We start from the raw sequence: 18,949 nt of genomic DNA on the forward strand, positions 1-18,949 counted from the left end.
CACTCAGTGAACATGTAACATTAATGATAAAAAAGTCTGAAATGGAATGTTCCCTCAAAATTTATATTTGTAAAAACAACTGACAAAACAGAACAAATGCTTGAACATTGAATGGGAATGTTAGACACACTTTATTACAGTTTTTCGTTAGCTGTTAAGCTTGAAAAAAAAACTAATCACTAACCTTGTAAAGATAAAATAATACATCTCATTATTTGTGTATGATAACTATTGACTCTGTGTCTGTTTTTATTTCTCCTATAAGGAAAAACTTCAAAACTATGAAAGATTAAACTCTGAGCAATCACGTTTCTCTCAGTTAAATGCAACAGTGAACTTTCTCAGAGCATTCTGGCAAGTTTCTCTCAAGGTTATGAACAGATGTTAATGTTAAAAGAATGTTTGTTCAAAGTCATACTTTCCAATAAGGTTCCATAGTTAACTACATTATTTAACATAAACTAATAATGAAAAATTATTCTAAAGCATTTTTATTAATCTTTTTACATTTATTAAAAGTTATATCTATTTATGTTTTTTAATGGTCCTAAGCTAACGGACTAACAGTGAACAGTTTTATTTTTATAAACTAATGTTGACAAAGATTATAAAACAATGTATTGCTTATTGTTAGTTAATGCTTTAAATATAGTTAAGAAATGGAACCTTATTATAAAGTGCTATCTTTTTAATATTCTTAATATATATATATATATATATATATATATATATATATATATATATATATATATATATATATAAATATATATATATATTTTATGAAACATTCTAGTTTAACTTTTTGTAAAATGTTATTAGTTGTTTCAGAATGTTCAGAGAACATTTAAAAGTAACATTCCCATAATGATAAAAATTATAGCATGGAATATTCCGTTAACATAAAAAAATAAAAAAAATAATTATATTTCTAAAACATAAAAAACTGTATGCATGATCGTTTAAAGAGCATTCAGAAATAACATTTCCATAACTTATAGAAAAATATCCTTAAAGCATTTTTTGTTAGCTGGGAAGCTTTAAATAAAAAAATCTAATCACTAACCATGTAAAGATAAACAGGAAGTTACATTTTATTGTTTTTACTGTCTAACTACAGACCGGCAGAAAATTATTTCTGTGAAGTCTATAAAGCCGACAATTCCCGAAAAACTTCAGTCATTTCTGCTTGTACCCGTCAACAGAATAAATGAGAGTAAATACAGATAACAACCAAAACAGCTTCAACTCCCTCAGATTCCTCCTGTGATCACTTCATGAATCAGCTGGGCAATAATGAATTCTTGATGACTTTTTAAACAATATCAAACTGATGAGAAGTTCAGCAATCTGATTCAGGGCTCTACAAGTGAAAACCTGCTACTCCTAACATTTCTTTATCTGTCTCCAGTCTTCATCTGCAGCAACAGAAAGATGAATCCAAGGTCAAGATGAGTGACGTAACTGAAACAGTTTCCACTTTGTTCTCAAAACAGCTGAGTTTTATTTTAGAAAGTGTCTTTCATCAGGAGATTCATCCTGCCAGGAAATGTAAGACACAAACCCTCATGAAAAGAGCAAAAGATGTGTATGGGATGGATACACTTGCGCTAAAACAAATAAATCAGTCAATTAAGGGTCCATTAACACATATCATCAATGTGTCACTAGATCAAGGGAAATTTCCTGAGTCATGGAAAATTGCTAGTGTCATTCCTATATTTAAAGGTGGCAACTCCCTTCTTACATCTAATTACCGACCGATTAGCATTTTGCCAACAGTATCTAAAGTTTTTGAAAAATTGGTTGCTAAGCAAATCATCAATCATCTTAATTGCAGTTCTTTTCCTTTGCACTCGATGCAGTTTGGGTTTAGGGCTTATCATTCTACAGAGACAGCAAGGTTAAATCAAATATAGACAAAGGAGGGATAGTGGGAGGAATATTTTTAGGTCTTCGTAAAGCATTCGATACAGTTAACCATTCAGTTTTACTGCACAAACTTCATGCATTTAATTTTTCTTTAAAATGTATTAGTCTTATTAACTCATATCTTTTATCTCGTTCACAAAGTGTAAGAATTGACCAATATAATTCCACCCCCTTACTATTATCAACTGGTGTTCCACAGGGTTCAATTTTAGGTCCAATTCTTTTTAGTTTATACATTAACGAGTTACCATCTTTGTGTAAGAACTGTGACACTTTGATGTATGCAGACGACACAGTTATTTTGGCCTATGGAAAATCTGTAGAGGAAGTTGCCTCTAAACTAACTGAGGCCATGTCATCGATTTCAATCTAACGTGAACAATCCTGTCTGCAATTGAATATATCTAAAACAGTTACCATGTTTTTTTCTAAAAACAATATAAATATAGAACCTGAAATTTTTATATCTGGAGAAAGGTTACAGGTCGTCACAGAATATAAATATTTAGGATTATATATAGACTCAAATCTCAATTTCAAAACTCACATCAAAAAAGTTAGTAATAGGATTAAGTTCAGTCTAGCAAATTTCAGATTCATTAGAGATTTCATGTCAACAGAAGCTGCTAAATTATATTTCTTTTCCATGATTTTATCCCACATAACATATTGTTTAATAAGCTGGTCCAATACTCACTCTGCAACAATAAAACCATTAGAAAGATTATATAAACAAGCATTAAAAATACTGGATAAAAACCCATATCACTACCACCACTGTAGTATTCGGAGTAAATATCAGTTACTTACCTGGGATAATCTAATAAAATTCAAAAACATTTGTTTAATCTATAAAATTAGATATGGCTTTGCACCTCCTCCACTATGTGATTTTATACATTTTAGATGAGGGAAGACTGCATCATACCCCGGAGAAAAACAGCTTTTGGTCAGGCCGTCTTCTCCGTAAGAGCAGTTCAGCAATGGAACACAGTGCCGGCAACCATTAGAGAGTCCTCGTCATTCTTTTCATTCAAAAAGAATGCAAAAAAATGGCTTGTAGAGAGCCAAACTTGTGGGCACTAATGCTTTTATGTGTGTATTTAAATATTATATAATTTTTATATGAATTGTACTTATTAACCATAATGTGTTGTATGCATTTGTATTTTTATTATTGTGTGTGATTTTGTACTTGTGATTATTTTTAAAGGTTGCCTTGTTTAAATCTGGCTGGGGGACTACCGATGAAAATTAGCACTTTTGAGCTAACTCGGGTACATTTACATTGTTTTAATGTTTATTAATGTACACTGTCCCCTTCCAAATAAAGAAATAATAACAATAAAAAAAATCACATCACAGATATATGAGTGAATAAATAAAGTCAGGAATCTATTACAGAGACATACTGTTAGAAAAAACAACAATCGACAGCTACACTGCAAAAAAATAATAATAATAATAAATAAATAAATAATTACATATATATATATATATATATATACAGTTCAGACCAAAAGTTTGGAAACATTACTATTTTTAATGTTTTTGAAAGAAGTTTCTTCTGCTCATCAAGCCTGCATTTATTTGATCAAAAATACAGAAAAAATGTAATATTGTGATATATTATTACAATTTATTAAATGATATATTATTACAATTTAAAGTAATTGTTTTTTAAATTTATTATACTTTAAATTATCATTTATTTCTGTGATGCAAAGCTGAATTTCTAGGATCATTATCACATGATCCTTTAGAAATCATTCTAATATGATGATTCATTATCAAAGTTGGAAACAGTTCTGCTGCTTAATATTTTTTCAGAACATGTGATACTTTTTTAGGATACTTTGATGAAAAAAAAAGAAAAAAAAAGAAGCTATGTTTTTAAAATATAAATATTTTGTAATAACAATATACACTACTGGTCAGTAATTTGGGGTCAGTAATTTTTTCTCTTTCTTTATTTTTAAAAATAAAATCAATACTTTTATTCAGCAAGGATGTGTTAAATTGATAAAAAGTGATAGTGAAGAAAATATATTATTAGAATATATATTATTAGAATTTTTATTTTTATTTTGAATAAATGCAGTTCTTTTTAACCTTTTATTGATCAAATATATAAGACAGCAGAACTGTTTCCAACACTCATAATAAATCAGAATATTAGAATGATTTCTAAATGATCATGTGATCGACTGATGTTACATGTGACACTGAAGGCTGGAGGAATGATGCTGAAAATTAAGCTTTGCATCACAGGAATAAATTATTTTTTAAAGTATATTCAAATAGAAAATTATTATCTTAAGTTGTAATAATATTTCACAATATTACTGTTTTTTCTGTATTTTTGATCAAATAAATGCAGGCTTGATGAGCAGAAGAAACTTCTTTAAAAAACATTAAAAATAGTAATGTTTCCAAACTTTTGGTCTGTACTATATATATATATTATATATATTATATATATTTATATATATATATATATAAGATTTTGTCGAAATTGTAAACAAAATAAAAACTATTGAAGTACGTTTTACAAAAAATAAATAAATAAATAAAATAATTTTTCATAAAAACCTACACTTTTTCTAACAGTACCATTATAAAACAACTTTATACTTTATATACTCCCTTAAAAGTGCTGATTAGTATCTTAAAACAGTAATATGTGCCATTAATGTGCCATTATGAATCTTTAATGGGTGTATAGTAATTGTCTCGTTAAGGGTAGGATTTAATTTTCTTTTTTTCTAAGAAAATGCATATGAGTGATTCTTAATGTTTACAATAGTCACACACAATGGTATTTTTAAATAAGCAGTTCAAAGATTACCAAGATTAAAAAGACCAGTCATTGCTATTTACCAATTAATGTAAAAAAGGACATTAAATATTTATTCAAGTTAAAACGCATACAAGTGATAGCTTATTTGAAAGTCTAGTACAATAATCATTACACAGTTTAGTGGTCATCGTATCACTTGCATTTTAGTAGGCTATTTATTATATAACAAACTTAATAAAAGTCTTCATAGTTACACTCCTGTTGCATAATCTGATCCCGAATCCAGATAGAAACATGTTCAGATCATTTCTAGCACGAGATATTGCAACAGCAGAGTTGATATGGTTGCGAGTTTCACTGTTGTTTTTGTACGTCACGGTGAACACGAAGACAGTCACAGATGATGTGAGTCAGTTATTAGCAACTGCAGTCTGTCTGATGGTAACCAGTGTTTCTCACAGACACAGCTGCAGTGGCCTGATCACAGCCGGAAAAACACTAGGATCTCTGCTGGAATGTTCTCAGATGCTCCAAAATGCCAAATGTGATCAATGTGTGTGTGTGTGTGTGTGTGTGTGTGCGGGTGGGTGTGTGTGTGTGTGGGTGTGTGTGTGTGTGTGTGGGTGGGTGTGTGTGTGTGTGTGTGTGTGTGTGTGTTTTGTTCTGTAATATGACTCATGCTCATAGATTATTGGGGCAGCAATAGGCTTCGCTTCTCTTTTAATATTTTTGGGTGAAATCATATAACATGATGGATCAGATAAATGAAATTAATTTTTGCATCAGTGCATGTCACTGACCTTTAAAAAGCAGCTGAAACACAACTAACTTCTAAAGGTAATAGAGGTGTGTGCTTCATGAACATTATGAGTCAAAAGATTACAAGTCAGCTTTTGATTCATGTAACAGATTTTTTTCTCTGTCCAAAAAACTAGTTATTACTGATTATTATAGACAGGAGATATCTACAGTGTCTAGTTAAAAAGCTACTAATTTCTTTAAGAACACCCATGCTATCAGCTCAGTGCCTCATAAACTGAAATTGGATTAAAAAAAGAAGAGAAAAGAAGTAGCCAAATTGTTAAATCTTGTGGCTGAAAAATGCCACAGTGTCAGCCAAGTACCTTGTAAACCTGATATATCATTTTATCATATTATATATATATATGATAAAATGGAAAAGAGTAAAAATGCAATATAAAATTAATAATTACAAAATAATATAGTTAACTATGAAGTCTAAACATTTTTATATTATAGTACCTGTAGTAAAAATATACGTAGTTTAATCAAGTGGCTCAAAAATGGCTATAACATTAACCTGTACCTTGTAAACATGATTTTTTGAATGAACGAACAAATGAACAATTACATAAAATTGTTAAATCCGAAGACTTAAAATCTCTTGTTAAATCTAGTGGCTCTAAACACCTATACTGTAGTATATCTTCCTGTAAATCAGATTTTTTTAAAAATAAGTAAATAAATACACACATACATACATACATACAAGCAAGTAAGTAAATGATAATTCCAGTGGCTGGAAAAACGCCCACAGTATCAGCTGGGTGACATGTAAAGTAGGATGTAATTTTGTTGAAAAAAGTAAAATAAAATAAAATAGAAATGAATGAATCAATAGTAAAATCAGCTCAGTATCTAATACTTTTTAATTAAGATAATAATAAAAATTCTATATGTGACCATGGACCACAAAACCAGTCATAAGTATTTTTTTTTTGATTTATACATCAACTAAAAGCTGAATAAATAACTGTTCCATTGATGTGTAGAAAAATATTTGGCAGAGATACAACTATTTGAAAACCTGGAATCTGATGGTGCAAAGAAAAAATAAAATAAAAATCTAAATATTGAAAATAAAATCATCTTTAAAGTTGTCCAAATGAAGTTCTTAGCAATGCATATTACTAATCAAAAATCAAGTTTACATATATTTACAGTAGGAAATTTACAAAATATCTTCATGGAACATAATCTTTACTTAATATCCTAATGATTTTTGTCATAAAAGAAAAATCAATAATTTTGTCCCATACAATGTATTTTTGACTTAAGACTGCTTTTGTGCTCCAGGTACACATGTTAAAATCTGAACCTTCCTGAAAAGATAAGAAAATAAAAATACCATTTCATTTTTCACATTGTAAATAAAATGTCAAACACCCGTGCTCCATGCATACAGACCATCTAAACATAATTGATATTACTGTCTGTGTTTTTTTCCACAGGCCGCCGAGGTGGAGAAACAGTTGTCTACTCAGGTTCATTCTTTACGGGATGATTTCAAAGAGAAAAGTCTCTCCACCAGCCAGCACATGATGCGCCTTGAGACCCTACAGGCTGAGGTGAGGCATTATGGGATGTGGACTGTCTTATCTGCAGTGAGTCATCATGGCACCCTGATATATTTCAGAATCTGCTTTCCTCTGTCTTCCTTCCGCAAATTATGATTTGTTTCCTGCACTAAACAGCAAGGGCTTGAAGTAAGTGCTCATGAACCGCTTCCTCTTTTCTGCATGTTCGTTTTGTGATGTGAAGACCTCATTGTGCGATGCAAAACGCTGCTGGATCATGTCCTGATTGCTTTATGTCACATCTGAGCATCAAAGCAGCTAGAAAAAGTGAATGTGGGACTTTTCACTAATTCATCTATGAAAGACGGGTGTGTAATTGGCTCCTGGTGTCTGTTGTGACAGCGCAGGACAAACAACGCCAGCGTGAGTTTCACAGGCCGTCATCAGCGGACACGCTCATATCGCTGATCTATTCACAACAACAACAAGATCAAAACAAAGCTTCGTTCAATTCTGAAATAACTCAAGTGAGGAACTGTTCCAAAACATAGTGAACTTCCAGTGCGACTTTAGTACTATTAAGATAATACTATATACTGTATATATATTATATTATATATATTACATTTTTATTTTTGTATTTATTATTTCCATTTTAGTTCATGTTTTAGTAATTGTGATGTGTTTGTCATTTTATTAGTTATACAGTATATGCATTTAACTTGAGGAGCAAAAAAAAAGATGAGTTATTAATTAAAAGAAGGAAACATCATGGTGTGATTAAAAAATCAGTCGTACGGTATATGAGGTTCATTTCATTTCAGGATGCTCCCTTAGAAGGCTGCTGCCTATGTAGACAATATAAGCAGCAAGGCAGCTCACTAGGTTTTGGGACAGAGCCCACATGTACATATTAACAGCTATTCAGTATTGAGCAACAGGAACTGGCCTGATGAGCAATATTATGAATATGAGATTAGCCAATCATAACAAACATCAGTTATATAGAGAAGTGCAAATGTACAGATAAGCGTCTAAGAAAAAAATGACTTAAGAATTAAAGAAACATTCTATTTACATTCCAGTAGATTAAATTAGATTTATATATATATATATATATAGCCTCCATACAAGCATACAATCATCCACATCTATACTGCATGAAAACAGATCTGGTTTTGTTCTGCATGTGTAAACTATGCAATTGTTAGACCTCAACAACATTTGTGTTCTGGTAAAACATGCAGATTTAAAGGTGGGTTTTTCCTTTAGTAGAGTAGTACTGTAAAACGCCAATTCAGATCTCAACATTTGAACAGTTTTGCAAATACAGAGTCCTCGGGTCCTGTGTTTCAGTCATAGCCAGATACTGCATGTTTGGAAAAAAACCTTCTCTTAAAAGCAATCTTAACGTACACACACATCTGCTCGCTGACAGCTGATCCTGAAACATACGAGAGATGTCAAGCTCTGTCAATCAAATACTGAGAATTTAACTCCATCACATCACATATATTTCCTAGAGATGGAGCAGCTGATCAAATGGCTCTCATGCCCTGTGACTGAAGGAGAAATCCACCTCAAATGTACGACTCTTCTTGCTTGCTTGAGGTTATCCCTAATCACATTACAGCAAGATCACAGCAGCGCAGTGTGAGAAACTAGTGATGTCCTGCGGCCGCAGATGAGCTGAAGTCATTCAAAGCAGGGGCTTCTACACTTCCTACTCATTTTCTGACAGCTGTAACCCTCCAAGATTTCCAAAATACTGTCACAGTATTCAGCACAGTCACAGTGTCTCTGGAGGTTACAGTATCAGGGTTTACTTGGAGACGGAGGGTAATTAGTCACATGATTAGTGGTCGATACACAGATGAGCTGTCTGTCAGACCAGAGCTGATTTATAGGATCAGTTCAACTCTCCCTCCATCTCTCTGACCGCTACAGACCATGATCAAAAAAAAAAAAAAAACTTCCATAAAGGAGCATTTCTATAACTACCCTATTAACTTCATCTGTGTTGCCTTTGATGTAAAAAATTATGTAAAATAATTATGTAAAAAAAAAAAGAGGAGAGGAGAGATATCTATGATTTTTAGTAGTTTTTGTTTATTTTATATATGTCCATATAGTGTTTGTTCATTTTTAGCTTTAGTTTTTTTTATTAATAAATTAATGATTATGAATTATATTAATTATAATAAAATAATTAATTATATTATAATTAATAATACATTTATTCAGTTAAGTTTTTTTTTTCATTTCAAGTTAAACTGAATTAAAACTAAATTAAAATCATAAATGTTCCCTTACCAACAAGCTGAAAAAAAAAACTTTCTATATTTTATTTTATTTCAGGTAATCCTGGATGCAACGTGAGCAGATTTAAATGCAATGCCATAATCAACATTTTATTTAATTTGCAACAGTCATAATATATATATATTTTACTGTGCAGGAGCATTTGTGTGTGTGGAGCCTAATTACATTTTTGACCCTGCCACTGACCCCTTACAGTTTAAAGAAGCAGAGACAGGCCTCTCATACAAGAACGAATGGGAGAAAACTCAATGCTAGATGTAGATAAAGGCGTTTTAATAGCGAGTCTCCCATGTGGAGTGAGTGTACTAGAGCTGTAAGTGTGCGGGGAAAACTTATGTGCTATTTTAAGGGCAAATGCTGCAGTGTCTGGGTGTTCCCGAAACTGCAGTCAGTGCCAGACAGAGAGAAACAGGAGTCTGTTCAGGTCCATGACGCTTCTGAGCCGACTGGGATATAAATATTCAGTGTCACTCTCTAGATCAGCTGTTTTAAAATTTAGATTTCAAGAGAAGCATATATATGTGGTTCTGAAGGCTGGTGCAGCCTAGGGTTAATCACAGAGATTCCCTTAGTGCTGGTGAACTAGGTTAGCAGATCTAGGTCAAAACAGGAGCGAGAGATGCTAAACTTCTGCTCATGTTTGTTTCATGGGTCACACACACAAATCAGGACTCAAAACTCATTTTATTTCTCTAAAGAAACCATTAAGGGAAACCTCTGAGAAGATGCTGATACTTAAAGTAATAGTTCACACACTCAGACACACGTGTACTCAGCCTCATCCGAGATTAGGATGAGTTTGTTTCTTCATCAGATTTGGAGAAATGTATCCTTCCGTCACTTGCTCACCAGTGGATGCTCTGTAGTGAATGGTTGCCGTTAGAACGAGAGTCCAAACAGCTGATAAAAACATCACAATAATCCACAAGTTATCCACAGCACTCCAATCCATCAGTTATTGTTTCTTAGAAGCCAAAATCTGCGTTTGTAAGAAACAAATCAATCATTAAGAACCATTTATTCTGTCTGAATACAAATCCATAATAATGCTTCCTTCAATAAAAATATCCATTTCCTGTGGTCTCTCACATCAAAATCCCCTCACATGTTTGTTTAGAGCTGTTTTGGTTTGTAAATGCTGTTTGATCTGAGCATACAGTATTTCTCTGATTCACACAAGATGACTTTTTCACTGAAGGAAGAGTTATTATGGATTCATATTTCAGCTGGAAGTGACAGATTTAAAGTTAAAAAGTCTCAATGATGGATTTGTTTCGGACAAACACGCAGCTTCTGGCTTGAAGAGACGTTAACTGATGGACTGGAGTGCTGTGGTTTACTTGAGGATTATTGTGATGTTTTGGTGAGCAGGTGATTCAATGCTAAATTTCTCCAAATCTGTTCCCATGAAGAAACGAACTCATCTATATAGATGGCCCGAGGGTGAGTACATTTTTATCAAATTATCATTTTTGGGTGAACTATTTCTTTAGAACGTTTTCTAAATGCATAAATGTTAAATAAAACAGCTGAGAACACCATGAAACTTCCTAAACTATATAAAAAACCCAACAAACTCCGAGCAATAGCATTTTCTAGGAGTTGTTGTGAAATATATTCCCGTTATCAAGAGCACATTCCTGACTGTGGAGGTGTTAGTGACTCCCAACCCATGCCTGGCAACACAGCATTCCTACAACTACAGGAGAGTTTAAACTAATCCACTAAATCACACTTGGGTTTTTCAGATACATTAGACTCATATACTATATAATGTAAGACTCATAGATATATCGTGACTCATTCGTTTGTAAAGTTCGCAGATGTTTTGCTCTGAATAGGTTTAAACTAAGCTGTAGAATGCTGATGTCCGTAACCTGGTGTTTTTCATGGTCTCATTGTGCAGATAAAGATGTTGTCAGAACGTAAGCAGGAACTTGAGCGACGTGTGAACGCCATGCTGGAGGAAAACCAGCTGCTGCAGCACATGAGTGAAGAGCTGAGAGAGCGAACGCTGGTGCTGGAGAAACTGTGTCACCAGAAGGACTTACAGGTGAGCGACCATCACACTGCAAAACAAACCCACACATTATAATCACTATTTATGTTCTAGTAAATCATTTTCATTTTTAGCATTTTCAAAGTTTTCAGTAAATAACTGAACACTGAGAACCAAACAACATTGGAGTCAAAACTGTATATGATTGGAACTGAATAAGCATTCATGTTTCAAACTCAAAAAAAAAAAAGGTATTTTCTCTGAAAACAACTCTTAATATATATTACTTCTCAAAAAGGTTGTTTTTTACTGCATACCCATATTAAAAAAAAAAGATATATATTAATATATATTATATATATATTAAAATAAAGCCCTATATATAATTTTTTTTCAGTAAGTTTTACTTGTATTATTGATTGAGTGATTTATCCTGTATTTTGGGAAAAAAGACAAAACTAAAAAAGTTAGCTGTGCATTTTTATTCACTTTGGTTGAATCTTATTAAATCTTTCAAGAACTTGAACATGCCTGTGGAAGAAACAAACAAGACTTAGTTATATTTAGTCTTATGTAAATAAAGCCTATTTAAGGAGCATTAAAATATCTGTATTGTGACACTATTTTCAAGACAATTAAACATTCTCCTCAAATTCTCATTATTGTAATTCAACTGTATGTTTTAATATATTTTTTTCTTTTTCTTTTTGCAATTCTCATTATTTTTTTTACAGTCTATAGCTATGTTTCCATCAACACGTTTTTATCCGAATTATGTGATATCGAATGAAAAATGCCTTATGGAAACAGTAAAATTCGATTGAATTTCGTGAATATCGACTCAAATGAAATACGGTGGGTCTCATCGGATTTTATCTTATACGATATACGATATACGGCTTATGCGATAAACGCTGATGGTAACGTTATTTGCCGAATAAATAATGATTTGTGATTAAGTTTTAGGTCATTTTATGGTTGCAACCCGGAAGAAGTTTTAGTTTATTTAATATAAATCTGAATATTAGAAAGATTTCTAAAGGATCATGTGATACTGGAGTAATGATCCTGAAAATTCAGGTTTGCATTACAGAAATAAATGATAATTTAAAGTATAATAAATTGAAAACCAATTATTTTAAATTGTAATAATATATCACAATATTAATATTTTTTTTTGCTGTTTTTTTTTTGATCAAATAAATGCAGGCTTGATGAGCAGAAAAAACTTCTTTCAAAAACATTAAAAATAGTAATGTTTACAAACTTTTGGCCTGTACTGTACATCAATGTGGAAATGAAACATAATATATGAACTCCATTTTCATTCAATCTGAGATTGCTTAAGTGTACCATCTACCAAGGTAAACAGACGCACCTGTTCAGGTCAGAAGTGGTGAAGACTGCCGAGTCATGCGCACTACCGGGAGTGCCGACACAAATGTCCCTTATGATGCAACGATCGTCTACCACAATCTGTAGTACGATTGATGGCCAGCCCTTTCTATGACAAAATCCCTGTAGCCTTCAGCAGGGGTTCTAATCGGGACGTGAGTCCCGTCTATTGCGCCATACACCTGTGGCACAAGGTGCGCTCTGGAGTTACGCAGCGAGATATCATGCGCCTCATCCACTCCAGGTAGGTATATATATCTTCGCATCATCCTCGTTCGTATGGCATTGCACACGGCGTAAACACACCGGTGCACGGTGGTTTTGCTGACTCCAAACGTTTCGCCTACCACTCTGTACTCTGCGCATGTAGCCAGTTTGTAGAGCGCAATGGCGATACGCTTCTCGGTTGGAACCGGAGGGCGAGAGCTTGCGACATCTGGGGAAAGGGACGGGCCAATAAAATGACACAACAGGTCAAATGTTGTCTTGGTCATCCGAAAATGCTTCAACCAAAGGTTTTCCGTGAAATGTCTCTGAACCAGGATCTCCCAGAACTGTTTGGAGCGCTGTCGTTCCCATACCACAGGCCGCCTCCGTTGTCGTCGGGGATTTACGTGCATCTGCATCATCATAGCAATGTGTTGATAGCGTTGTTGTTTTCTTATTATAACTTGATAAGTCGCTATCAGCTGGCACATAAGCACTATTAAAACTTGTGTAATATTGTTCATTTGTTGGTAAATGGCGCGCTCCATTTTGTTTAGCAAAACTTTGTTCGCAAATGTTTGCTTGAATGTTGTGCGATTCAATGCGAAAATGAATGGAAACTCCTTAAAATGTCTCAAATCAATTCGATATACCAATTTGATCGCAAAACAGCATGTGACGTCATTACGCACAGGTTTTTATTCGCTTTAAAGCCGTTTGATGGAAACACACTTTCAGCAGCTTTATTCGCATGATTTTTTTTACCGAACTTCAGATAATTTGCTTGACAAGTTGATGGAAACATGGCTTATGTGTAGACTACAAAGTTAAATTTTAAAAAGTTACAATTTAAAAGTCTAGTCATGAATGGCAAGGACAAAAGATTTTTAGCTGTTTATACATAGTCAGTTATCTTATATCTATATTTCACATACCATTTCTGGCCTCCTGGAAAGGTTATAGTAATACGATCTGGTGTCTGCACAGGGTGTTTATTTTGAAATTGACAGGATTTTTTTACTTTTATTTTGTATCTACTGTGCAGCTTAGACATGGCATACATCTAAAATAGGTAGACGTTCTTAGGATCGCAATGAATGTCGGCACATATGAGGCTTCCTCAAGACGCACCATCACAAGAAGAATACAAAGTTGAGATTGAGATTTGAACGAAATCTTTTAAATGCTACTATGTAAAGGGAATACTGCCGTAAAAAAGTGTTTGCAAACCAAATGTTATAACACTTTTGATCTTACAGCAGTATTTTTAAAATAAAAACATCCAAAACGCTGAAAACATCCAAGTTTTTTCAGTTGTGAGCGAGCCCACTGACTAAACTCTGCCTCAGATTCTCAAATTTTCTGATCACAACGAACTGCAGATAAGATGTAAGCAAAAAGAGATTAAAGGATTCATTCACTTCCAGAATAAAATATTCCTGATAATTTACTCGACCCCATGTCAACCAAGATGTGTATATCTTTCTGTCTTCATTCGCAAAGAAATTAAGGTTTGTGGACTTCAATAATGGACTTCAACGGGAACCATTGGGATGACGGTCCAAATCTCAGTTTCAGTGCAGCTTTAAAGGGCTCTACTCTACACGATCCCAGCCGAGAAATAAGAGTCTTATCTAGCGAAACCATCTGTCATATTCGTAAAAAAACAACAACTATCTTTTACCTAGAAATGCTCGTCTAGCACTAGCTCTGTGATGCGTGTCTGCAAATTCACGCAGAACATAATCACGTTGGAAAAGTCATATGCGGTCAGCTCTTTGTCTTTGTAATCTAGTTCAGAAAGAAAGGGCAGGGTGAAAATCTTATAATGTCCTCCAAATTCAAAATCGTCCAACATTGTGGTTTTACCTCTTTTTATAAACAGCGTTCGATTTTCTTTGCACGTTGCTTTGCAAACACAGGGTCGGAACTTCTGCCTGCGTCACAAATGACCTTTGAACTTAAAAACGTGAAGTCAAGCTAGTGCAAGACGAGCATTTGTGGTTTAAATTAAATTAAGCAGACGCTTTTATCCAAAGCAACTTACAGTGCATTCAGGCTATCAATTTTTACGTATCATGTGTTCCCGGGGAATCGAACCCCCAACATATATATATATATATGTTTTTTTTTTTTTTTTTTAAGAAAATGAGCAAGGGTTTTACTAGATAAGAGCCTTATTCCTTGGCTGGGAACGTGTAGAGAACTTTGAAGCTGCACCAAAACTACAATTTGGACCTTCAACAGTCAGTCCCCATTGAAGTCCATTAAATGGAGAAAAATCCTGGAATGTTTTCCTCAAAAACCTTAATGTATTTGCGACTGAAGACATAAAGCCAACATCTTGGATGACATGGGGGTGAGTAAATTATCAGAAAATCTTTATTATGGAAGAGAACTAATCCTTTAATATGTTACAGTCAGTGTAATAGAGCATAACGGTGAGCGCTGAGCTCAGAGATGAATCACATCATTACAAACACTGATTTATTTCTATTATCAGGCACTTGCGGTCATGGAATAAATAAATCATAGGGGACAAAAATACCAGAGAATAGCATATTTAGACAATGACATGAGTAACTGCATATGCTTGCTTGAGCATGACGCTGTATTTACACTGACGGACGAGTCGAGTTTGTCTCGTTTATTTCTCAGGGGTGAGTCAGGGATTGTTTTTAGTGCTCGGCGTGTTCCCTCAGGTGTGTTTTAAGTGTTTTCTGACTCTCATGTGTTCCTATCAGCTGCGTCAGAGTCAGCTGGAGCTGCAGGAAGTGCGCATGTCTCAACGGCAGCTGAGCGCTCGTTTGGAGGAGCTGACGGAGGAACGCAGTCTACAGGGCTTCAGTCCGAACCCACACAGCTTCCTCTGTGAGATCGAGCAGAGCATGGAGCAGGAGGAGCTGGAGCAGGAGAGAGAGCAGGTACATCAGCCATCTACTGCCCACTTAGACAGGAAGAGACCGTCTGATTGGGCTAGAAGGGATACAACTACGGCCATATTGTTCTACATAAATTTAGCCTTATTGTCGTCATGTTGAACAACAATTAATTGCTGTATTTGCATTATGTTAAGTTAAGGGTTGGGGTAGGTGTAGACGTTAATAAAACACATTAATTAATAAAAAACAACAACTATTTTATATGCTAGAAATGGCTTTTGCATGGGAAATGCATATACAATTATCTTCAAAACTGCAATCACAAACCACTGAAAAAAAATCATGGAAACAGATGAAAAAAAAAAATATGTGACATGCTTACTGGTAAAATTGCTAATTTGATCAAGTCACATGATCTACTGGATAAACTGCGCAGAATGACCCTTGTGAAATAGAAGTGTGCTCCATTTTATTGAATGTGCAATGCACACTAGTGAACTTCAGATATTAAAAGTAAATTTCTTAAAAAAACCTACTTGCAAATAAGATACTGTATTATTAATGAAATAAAAGGCCCATTAAGCATAGCTAAAGAGAGACACTTTCATGACTGTTTCTTAACTAAAGTTTGTACTTTGTAATGCTGTAGAATAAAAGGTTTTGTTTTAAAGAACATTATAAATCATTATATTTTATTTAATCATTATGTTTTAATGTTGAGCTTTCAAAATGTACACTTGTCTTGATGTGTCGACTAACATACTGAAGCACATATAAAGTACTTGATTATACGTTTAACTGTAGCGTCGTGTTTTATATTACATAAAAAGTTAAATGTACTAAATTGCTACTTCATAATAGTGTGATTATGAATATATTTAAATACATGACATTCAAGTTTCAGTAGAAATGGCATGCTTGTCAGTACACTTTTACCATATTTCAAAGAAAACAGAATTAAATACATAAAATACATTATTTTTTTCATCAACACTTGAATATAGGTAGGTTTCATAAAAATGTAAAGTTTTGTGCAAAAATGTGAAAAATCACATTATTATTACAAACTACATCTGGATAATATGCAGTATGATTATCAAGGCATAAATCCATTAAATTGCTTCAATTAACACCTCCAAAGCTTGCACAGATATATACCACTTCTTGGTTTTTACTTTGTAAAATTAAGCAGTTTTCATTTATATGCTGTCTATTGCTGATGATCGTTCCTGTGGCTCAGTGGTAGAGCATTGCGTTAGCAGTGCATAAGGTTGTGGGTTCAATTCCCAGGGAACACACATATGATTAAAAAAAAATAAAAAATTATAGCCTAAATGCACTTTAAGGTGCTTTAGGATAAAAGTGTCTGCCAAATGCATAAATGTAAGTGATCACGTTATTTTTAATATGCAGCTGTTTACATAAGACATCGCTCGTTTCTCCGTCCTGTTCACGTGTCTTTTTGTTCGGGAGGTTTTGTACTTGTTCAGAAGATGTGTAATAGCTCCCCCTAGTGTATAACAGTGAAACCACAAAAAGCCATAAAAACTCGTCAATGGCGGGGAAAGAGTTAATATAAATTGAGACTATAATAGTTTTTAATTTAATTGCAATTAACAAGTGTCGGAACAGATTATATTCAGTTTGCACTTCGGTATGTACTTTTAAAGTCTATAATTTCCATAATCTTTCCTTCAGCTCCGGCTGCAGCTGTGGGAGGCTTACTGTCAGGTGCGCTCCATCTGCTCCCAGCTGAGAGGAAATGACATCACAGACTCCGCCTTATCCACAGACTCATCCATGGACGAGTCTTCGGAGTCGCTGTCGGCTAAAGATGTCCCCACGGGGAGTTTGCACGCGAATCTTCTGGAGCTGCGCAGACTCACGCAAAACCTGCTGGACGGCAACGAATCTACGGTAACAATGATCGCATGTTTCACTGCGAACATTCAGATTATTATTATTATTATTCAATGTGTGTTTTGTGTGCATCCAGAGTTCACGGCGCAGTGATGAGGAGGTTCTGGAGGAGCAAGTGCGGAAACTAAACGAGGAGCTGCGAGAGCTTAGAGAACTGTACGATCAGGAGCAAGAAAAAACACGCAACAGCCAGGAAGAGGTGCTACAGCTCCATAACCAGGTAGACACACATAAATACATACAGACTGTTCATAAATACCTTAGTTAATTCATTCACCTGGCCTGCTCTGGATCCTGTAGGTGGCGTTGCTCTCAGTGGAAGTTTCTTCTTCGAGCGAGGAAAATGAGCACTTGAGAGCGATGGCAGAAGTTAACAAGCCCAACGAACAGTTACAGAGCGCTATACGAGACAGAGATGAAGCCATTGTCAAGTACTGCACACATATACATTTATGCTTTTAAAGGAATAGTTCACCTAAAAATTAAAATGTACTCACCGTACAAGATGTCTTTATTTATTCATCATTTGATTTAAGATTTTTTAAGATTTAAGCATTTTTTTTCCCGGTTGAATTTTGTGTCATGTATTTAAATATTTATAATTACACATTTGTAATGATTAACTTGCAGTTTACTATATTTAAAATATATTAATTGTATGTAATACTGTAATTCAGTCAAGTACTTTACATGTGATTTAGTATGTTAGTATTTTTTGTGCAAATAAGTGTACTTCTTTAAAGCACAACTTTAAAACTTAAAAATATAAACGTTAAAAATAAATGCACTTTAAAGTAAAACTTTGAATTTTATATTCTTTCCAAATGAACTTGTTGAAAGTGTACTTAAGTTTGTTAAGAAATATATAATCTTCAAAGTGTACCTTTTTATAACTGCAATTAAGTAGCCTTTTACTTCATTAATATTGTATTATCTGAAAGTAAAGTTTGTAGCTTTTTTAATGACACATTCAATACAATTAAGCAGACTTGTTTTTCACCAGGCTCATTGTGCACTGTTACAGATGTTAATAATTCCCCAAGTTGTGGCAGATTTACTATTTTACCAGTAAATACTACTAACACAGCTACCCACTAAAATACAACTGTTTACCTTTTTTAGATGGGAATATGGACATTATTCAGTATCTTTATGAATTTCCCTGTGAGAACATCTC

At 33.8% G+C, this 18,949-nt stretch overlaps 1 protein-coding gene across 1 annotated transcript in view; it reads left to right on the top strand.

The window, feature by feature from the left end:
* LOC132114963 (BICD family-like cargo adapter 1) overlaps positions 1 to 18,949 on the top strand; it is a 43,350-nt gene that overhangs the window by 14,765 nt on the left and 9,636 nt on the right. The window contains exons 3-9 of the mRNA XM_059523373.1: positions 6,982 to 7,098; positions 7,225 to 7,236; positions 11,276 to 11,422; positions 15,715 to 15,894; positions 17,551 to 17,769; positions 17,849 to 17,992; positions 18,073 to 18,203. Coding sequence (XP_059379356.1) covers positions 6,982 to 7,098; positions 7,225 to 7,236; positions 11,276 to 11,422; positions 15,715 to 15,894; positions 17,551 to 17,769; positions 17,849 to 17,992; positions 18,073 to 18,203 — 950 coding nt within the window. The remainder of the gene's footprint in view (positions 1 to 6,981; positions 7,099 to 7,224; positions 7,237 to 11,275; positions 11,423 to 15,714; positions 15,895 to 17,550; positions 17,770 to 17,848; positions 17,993 to 18,072; positions 18,204 to 18,949) is intronic.

Source organism: Carassius carassius, chromosome 34 (assembly GCF_963082965.1).
Source record: "Carassius carassius chromosome 34, fCarCar2.1, whole genome shotgun sequence".
Classification (NCBI taxonomy): domain Eukaryota; kingdom Metazoa; phylum Chordata; class Actinopteri; order Cypriniformes; family Cyprinidae; genus Carassius; species Carassius carassius.